Raw genomic sequence first — 8,272 nt, 5'->3', positions numbered from 1 at the left:
CCACCAACTCATCTTCTGCCTCTTTCTTCAGGGAATGAGTACTGGGTCTATTCTGCCAGCACTTTGGAAAGAGGATACCCCAAGCCACTGACCAGCCTGGGTTTACCCCCTGATGTCCAGCAAGTAGACGCTGCCTTTAACTGGAGTAAGAACAAGAAGACATACATCTTTTCTGGGGACAAGTTCTGGAGGTAAGGGGATCCCAGGTATAATGGCAACATGGCTAGTTTCATGAGAAAAGACACTCTGTGGCTTGATATACACAGTATGGGTAGGTGTCATCTCATGGTCTCCAGCCTGCCAGGGAACAGATCCTCCAAGGGAAGTCAGATGCACTTTCTTTGTAATACTATTAGGGTAATTCTTGCTTGAGTTTCCTTTCTTCTAGAGCCTCATGTTAGGGCAATACAGAAGAGCTGGTTGTACAGTTACAGAGAATAGCTGCTGTTGTTGCCACTTGTATGCCAGATGCTAATCGTAAGGTCCAGTGAAGAACAAGTCACAGTTCTTCCAACTTTTCACTGGCAGGAATCAGAATTCCAAGGGGTTAAAGACTAGCTTCAGTTCCCACAGCCATGCAGTGACAACTGGGCTCTGAGTCCCGGCATTCTGTCCCTGGAGCGAGCCCTCGTCCTTCAATGCCGTGGAAACCAAGGGAGGGAAGGCGAAGGCAAGGCACCAGAGGGAGGTGAGGAAAATAGCATCTAACCAGGCCCTGGGAAGCCACAGCCAGCCTCCCCCAGGTCTGCAGAGGCAGCCTCTCCCTCATGTCTGCAGCGGGCGCCCTCCCCATGGCTGCGGCAAGGCCTGGCCAGTGGTATAGACTGTCAGGGGAGCAGTTTAGAAGCAGGTGGCTCTGCTTCAAGTCCTCTGAAGAGAAGGTTCTAGTACTGAGAGCCAAAGGTGAGGACGAGGGGGTCAGAGAAAGCAGTATCCAGGGACGTAGCTTAAACCTAGGAGTGGGCTTACAATTCCTCACAGCTTACCAGAGAGGAAACTGAGACTTAAAGAAGCTGAAGAACTCAGTCATCCTACTTACCTGTAATTGTGCTGGCCCAGAGATACACTTGAAGACGCTTTTCCTCTACTCTCCCCAGCGCTGCCCTCACTGTGCCCTCTGCACCATTTGATCAGTGGGTGGAGTAAAGTTCCATAGCGCCCCTCCATCCCCCCATTCCACCTTCTGTGGCGGCCATTGTATCCAAGCCTTACCCAGGAAATACTAATGGAAATCCCACACTTTGTCTGGCATCCCTGAACAAACAATCCAGCTTCCTTCATGGTCTCAGTCTCCTCCTCCTCTTCCCCTCACCCCTCCAGCCACTGCCCGGATTCAGAAGCTGCTTATGTCCTGGGGCTGCCCGTGGCAGGGTGGAATTCTGGATGCACTGCTGAGATGCTTAGCAACCTAAGCTGATTGGTATCTCGAGCCTCGAGAAGAAAAACAGTCTGTCTGGAAACCTCTGAGCTGACTTCAGCACATGGGCTCCGGAAAATCCCCCAGCATGCCCGCGTACTGCAAATGGCATCGAGGGCACTCCGCATCTTTAAAACTGAGTGTGGCGGGTGGGAGAGATGGAGGGTCACAGACTCCTGATTCAGGAATCTCAGAATCCTAAAGCCTTCCCCTCGCAGAGCCTGGGAAGTACCTCACAGTCTCCTTCCTACACACCCTATGTGTATACACAGGCAAGAACAGGCATGTCCCGTGTGTGAGCAGGGGGGTGCAGCCATACACACACTCACAGGCCCTGAAATGTCTTGCTGCTTTCTTCTAATCTTTTTCCTCAATGAGGCCCCTAACTCTAGAAGCCAGAACAGATACTGTCCTCTGCTGAGGAAGCTTCATGAGCCTCTGGACTAGACTAGAGAGAGCTGACCATAGGTTTGGGACATACAAAGGAGGACAGGTGACACAGAGTTTGAGACACTTTCCTGGGCCATGATTGTGAGGGTTGGGGGCAGAGACACAAGACACATACACACATGCAGAGAGAGAGACAGAGGCTAGGGTAAGCAGCTGTTCCTTGTATGCCAGCGGCTGCTCTTTTGACGTCCCGACCAATACCACAGATATGCAGGCAGTGTACCTTATGTGCTGTGCACACAGCTAGGTGCTGGCGAAGCAGAGGCCCAGATGTAGCCCCTCAGTGTCCTCCTGGAGCTTATGGCGGTGCAAAGAGGCTCAAAAAACATTTGCATCTAATATTGGCAACTCTCATTCCAGACCTGAACTTGCTCCAGACGGAGGCTGTGCCTGTGATCTGGATTGGTTTTTCATTTAATAATAGATATCGCCATGAGTGCCATTTTCTGGGCCAAGGATACTAAGGCAGAAGTGAGTCAAGGACACACATAAAAAAAAACCTGCGACATAAATGTCTCCTCTGACACTTTATATTCCACCCTCTACATCTGTAGACAATCATTCAAGATGAGGAGACTAGAGAGACAGGAAGGAAGTGACATCTCTCTTGACATGGCACTATAGTCTTCCTGGATGAAAAGAACTTTCTGGAAGCAAGCCATTTCATTTCTCTGACACTCACCTATACATTGATTGGGGGTTGATTCCTGCCCTCTCTTTGTGCTGGGGGCGGGGGAATCCTGGGGGCTTGGGGTATATAACTCTGTGCCATTGTAATTCCAGGGATTTACAGTGGGGGCTCAGTGGATGCCATGCAGATGGGGATTTTGAGCTAGGGGACTTGGTTTTGGTGACTCGAGCCATGAAGAAAGATCTTTCCCAAGAAATTGTATTCAGACAATGCTACCATTGTGAAGGTTTTCTGACAGTTCATGGGTAATGGGTTGCAAGGGACACCCCCCCTCTCCTAGAAAAGACAGATGTAGGATAAGCTATGGACGTGGGAGTCCTTGATAGAGGTGGTAGGGCTGGCTGCTGGGGAAAGGAGAGTCACCCAGGATGCTGTGTGGAGGAAAGAAGCTTGGCCATCAGCAGAATGGTATCTGAAAGGATCTGCTTAGAAATCTCCTTCTTGGGGGTGAGGCTTGACCTTGTTTACTGAGATATCCATAGGCACACAGTGGGAGCACGTGTCACATCTTTATAATAAATATAGGTCGTATACTGAGGGGAAGACACAGGGAAAGAGAAGGGAGGAAAGGGACAGCAGCAATTAAAAAGTACTCCAAGAAACTTGAACCAACAGCCAGGGAGAAGGACTTCCTAAAGCTGAGAAGGATTTCCTAAAGCTCAAGGTACTACCTGGATTTGATTCACGGCCAGGTAGAAGAACATGGACTCTGACAGCTGTGGCTGTGGCTGGATGGCATGCGGTCTGCCCAGTGACTCATGGCCTTGAGTTTACACCCACCGCATGGCATTGTAACCTCACCCTCTCCGAGCCTCGGTTAACTCCCAGACATGGCTTGTGATCTCCGCTCAATGGATGAAGGAGAAGCAATTTGTCCAATGGAGGAATTATGGGGCTGGTTCATGCGTCCAAGGACTGCAGCAGGGAATCAGAGGTTGTAAGGGAGGGGCTGGAGGCATGGCTTAGCAGTCAACAGCGCTATCTGCTGTTCCCAGGTGCCCATACAGTTCAGAACCATCTCTATATCACTCTAGTTGTGGAGGATCTGACTCCTTCTTCTGGCTTTTGAGAATATTCATTCACCCGGTACACAGACATACATGCAGGCAAAGCACCCAAACACGTGAAAATTAAAAACAAAACAAAACTTAAAAGAACCATCCGTTCCTAAATCCTGTTGAATGGGAGAAATACAAGCTTGTGCTTCTTGGTGGTGGTCTCACTGGCTGATTCTCTTAGGGATTGTCTCAGGCCATTCAATTAGGACACAGTAGTATGGGACTAAGACCTGGGTCTTCTCTAGACCCTCACCTTGCTGCCTGCTTCCTCTCTGAAGGGCCAAATCTTATTTCCCAGACCCCTTCCGTGCCATTGGAAGTGGGCAGGGGATTGGTCTTTGTAGTGGCTCGCCATCTCCTTCTCCCTGTCTCTTTCCTAGATACAATGAAGTAAAGAAGAAAATGGACCCCGGTTTCCCGAAGCTCATCGCAGACTCCTGGAATGCCATCCCTGATAACCTGGATGCAGTCGTGGACCTGCAGGGTGGTGGTAAGCCACCCAGGCCTCTCTTAGCGTTCTAGGATTGCCTGACCCGAGCCAGAAAACAGCTCCTCTTTGGCACACGCTCCTGCAGGGCAATCCCAGAAAACAAACCAGTCCCTGTAGTTCAGTGCTGGGAAGGCAGCCAGTCCCCTGACCCTTGCTGCTCCAGCCAAGCTCCAGGCTATAAGACCTAGAAAGGCCCCTTACAGCTGCAGGGCCTGCAGCCACTGAAGGGAGGGCTGGGGGGCCTCCAGGGATCAGGATATGGCCTGGTGCCCTAAATTCATTCTGGGGGCTGAGCCAGGGTGTATTGGGTTTCTCAGGAGGCCTTGTAACCACATCCCATCAGAGGCGTGGCTCCACCCAAAACAAGGCAAACTCTGTCATGCTCTGTCACTCCTGCTGCAGTGACCCCCCACTCAGCTGCATGCTTCTTTGCAGCGTCAGCACAGGGCCCTAATTGGAATTTGAGAACCATATTCCCAGGGAGGCTTCTGTGACTCTCTAGGATCCTGAAAATGAAGTCAGCTTGGCTTTCATGGCTTATTAGAGGAGGTCTTAATTCGATACCACGAAGGTGTGTGTGCATGTGTGTGCGCTATGTGTGGTGTGTGGGTGTGGCTGCTCTTACCATCTACAAAGTTCATTTATATATATATATATATATATCCCTGAGCTCCCGTGGGACGTTCTCACAAGTGAAGACAGAAAACCATATATACTCAGGTGCTCCATTAAGGGTTACCTTCAACCAAATACCTGTCCAAGTCCCTACTAGGGTTTTAAATGGAGTAGACAGGGTCATACATGTTTCGAGGGATTCATACATTCCAGAGCCTCTAGAGACCAGGGGGGAAACCAGTAAAAATAAATAGATAAATAAATAATGCATAATATGTGTGTGTTTGTGTGACTGTGTGAGTGTGAATGAGTGTTTGTGAGAGATTGTGCATGCTTCTGTGCATGGGTCTGAGTGTGGGTCTATGTGCATACATGTAAGTGCTCAGTATTAAGGGCATGGATTCGTACATGTGTGTAAATATGGGTGTGGACCTGAGTATTTTGGGGGCTTGAGTATATATGTGCATGAGTGTGTAGGGTGCTGGAGTTTATGAGTGTGTGCGTGCGTGTGCTAAGTGTGTGGGGCACTGTGTATGTGTGTGAGAGTGTATATGTGGCTAAGTGAGTGTGAGTGTGTATGTGTGTGTATGTGTGTCAGTGTGTGTGAGTGTATTTGGAGGGGGTTGAATGTGGGAGAGAGTTTGTGTGTGTGTGTGTGTGTATGTGTGTCAGTGTATTTGTAGGAGGGCTGAGTGTATGTGTGTGCCTGAGTGTGTGTGTGTCAGAGGGCTGAGTATGTGCATGTGGGGGGCATGATTGTTGTGTGACTGTGTGTGAGTGTGAGTAGAGCCTCTGTATGTATGTCAGGGGCTGCATAGTTACATGGGGGAACCTGTTTATGTAAGTGTGTGGGTAGTGTGTGTGTGTGTGTGTGTGTGTGTGTGTGTAAGAGAGAGAGAGAGAGACAGAGAGAGCCAGAGCCAGAGAGAGCCAGAGACAGAGAGAGACAGAGAGAGACAGAGAGACAGAGTGAGTTAGTTGTAAGGAACCAGAGACAAGCGATTCACTGACACCAAAAGGTCACTTCTCAGCCTCTGCTGACTGACCTGCCAGAGTAGGGTTTGGTGGTTTTAGATGTTTTAGAGGTTTAAAGAGAAGCCAGACATCTGTGTATTTATATGATATTGCCAGATGTGTTTTCCTCTTGGCAACTCATTCATAATTAAAGACCAAGAGAAGCAAATATTTGTTTAGACTCACATTCATACTTATGTGTAATTATATTTATACTTACATGGGCCTTCTGTTTCCTATCCCCTAATGTATGGCATACATGTTTGACTTGTGCTCGAAAAGGTGCTGTGGTCACCGATAGCATATATTGCCTAACTTAATCTCATAACGAGTTCTAAGTCGGTAGTTTTCAACCTGTGGGTTGTGACCCCTCTAAGGGGATCAATGACACAGGGATTGTCTAAGACCATTGGAAAAAAAGATATTTACATCATGTTTCATAAGATTTGCAAAGTTACCCTTATGGTGTAGTAATGAAAAATTTTACGGCTGGGGGTTCTGTCACTACATGAGGAACTGTATTAAAGGGTCACAACTCAAAGGTTGAGAACCACTGCTCTAAGAAGCTGGTGCCCTGATCCCTGGCTTAGAGGAACAGCAACTCTGACTTCTCAGCCATTCCTCTTCCTCCAGACCGGAGGGTCTTCCCTGGTTGAAAAGCTGCTTCCCTGTCATGCAGACCGTAACAGCTCCCTGGGACCTCCTGAGTATCATGTAAGGTCAGAGTTGGTCCAGTCCCTCTTCCTTTTCTCTCTCTCAGGTCACAGCTATTTCTTCAAGGGTGCTTATTACCTGAAGTTGGAGAACCAAAGTCTGAAGAGTGTGAAGTTTGGAAGCATCAAATCGGACTGGCTGGGCTGCTGAGCTGGCCCTGTTCTGACGGGCCGTACAATCTTCACTGCACACCGGGCCCAGGACCCTGGGGAAGGACGTGAAGAGGCCTGGTTACCCTGTCTCCTGCTCTGTAGTTAATCAGCCTTCTCCTTCACCTGGTGATTTCAGATTTAAGAGGGTGGCTTCTTTTTTGTGCCCAAAGAAAGGTGCTGACCGTATCCCTCCCAGGTGCTACTTTCTCCCGCCCACCCAAGGGGATGCTTGGATATTCACAATGCAGCCCTCCTTTGGGCTGCCCTGGTGCTCCACACTTCAGGTTCTCCAGCATGAATGATCTTTTGTGGGTTACAGCACACTCAGAGTCAACAGAGACTGTCTTAGGAGGGCACTGGTGGCTCAACAGCCTGGCACAGGGCAGTGGGATACAGGTGTGCCAAGGTGGAAACCAGAGACATCTGGTGTCTCCCTTACGGCTGCCCTGGCACTTTTACTACTTTAGCTGTTTGCTTTGTTTGCCCTTTGCTGTTTGGTTCAACCTTTTCAGTTTTCCACCACACTGCATTTTTCTCACCGAAGGACTCCGGTTGTCGGACATCACTGCACGATGCATCTGGCCTGGCCTATGGATGGCTCCCCTCCTCACTTTGTGTAGAAGCAACTCCAGTCACTTCCTCCACTGGTTGGAGGAGAACCAAGTCATCGGCTTCCTGCTCAGCCTTCTTGCTTCTCCCTTTAACAGTTCCCCATGGGAAATGGCAAAAAGTATAAATAAAGGCACCCTTTGAGTGGCGGTGCTTGGCTCTGTTTTAGTGGCTCCCGGCCAGAGGGGGAACTTAAAACGCAAATCTCTGCTCAATGCAAGGCACAGATGATGCGCGCTGGAAAGGTCAGAGGTGCCCAGTTAAGAACCCCGGAGTGAGTAGGCTTGTGTGCCTGAAAGGAGGAAGGCCTAGACACAGGCCATTTTGGTCTTCCTGAGGAAGAGCTGGGACACAGCAGTCATTCCGTTGGTGTAGTGTGGGGTCTGTCAGACGTTTGCTTTCTCTTTTCTTTTCCTTTTATACCGAGAGCATCCTAGTGTTTGTGTCAATCATTTCCCTTCCCTGGGTCAGGTTCCTCATCCACAGTGGGAGCCAGTTTGCTTTCGCCCTTTTAAAATGGTAGTTCAATTTCTGTGACAGATAGTCACAGCACCCACGCCTGCTCCTCTTCTGAGGACCTTTAGGACCATCTTGACAGACTACCCGGGGGAGAGGCAGCTGGGTCCTGAGGAAAGTGGTTGGTCGGGATCAGAGAGCAGTGAGAAACAAAGCCTGAGCTGGGCCAAATGATGAAGAATAAAATTCTCAGCCCAGAGCCGCCACAGCCACTACCCCAGCAGCAGCAGCAGCAGCAGCAGCAGCAGCAGCAGCAGCAGCAGCAGCAGCAGCAGCAGGAAGGAAGGAAGGAAGGAAACACAATTTGAGGGGGATGACGTGCTTGATTTCTAAACAACCACAATAAATGTGGAAGTCTCTCCCACCTCTATTCCTCACCCCACCCCCACCACCCACATAGAGATTTGTCAATGAATCCCAAAACCTACTTTCCTCTGTGTGTGTGTGTGTGTGTGTGTGTGTGTGTGTGTTTCAGAAGCCCATGCCAGATCTGATAGGTTGGAAGTCTATTACCTCCCTGGTAGGTAATGGAGGGAGGCGTGGACT

General features: G+C 49.5%; 1 protein-coding gene across 1 annotated transcript in view; it reads left to right on the top strand.

Moving 5' to 3' along the window:
- Positions 1-7,359, top strand: part of Mmp2 (matrix metallopeptidase 2) — a 28,214-nt gene extending 20,855 nt beyond the window's left edge. The window contains exons 11-13 of the mRNA NM_031054.2: positions 32-191; positions 3,997-4,106; positions 6,496-7,359. Of these exons, the coding sequence (NP_112316.2) occupies positions 32-191; positions 3,997-4,106; positions 6,496-6,599 (374 nt within the window). The 3' untranslated portion in view covers positions 6,600-7,359. The remainder of the gene's footprint in view (positions 1-31; positions 192-3,996; positions 4,107-6,495) is intronic.
- Positions 7,360-8,272: the final 913 nt, after the last annotated feature.

This window comes from Rattus norvegicus, chromosome 19 (genome assembly GCF_036323735.1).
Source record: "Rattus norvegicus strain BN/NHsdMcwi chromosome 19, GRCr8, whole genome shotgun sequence".
NCBI classification, from domain to species: Eukaryota; Metazoa; Chordata; class Mammalia; order Rodentia; family Muridae; genus Rattus; species Rattus norvegicus.
Note: the sequence above shows the minus strand (reverse complement) of the source record. Positions and strands in the feature narration are given on the sequence as shown.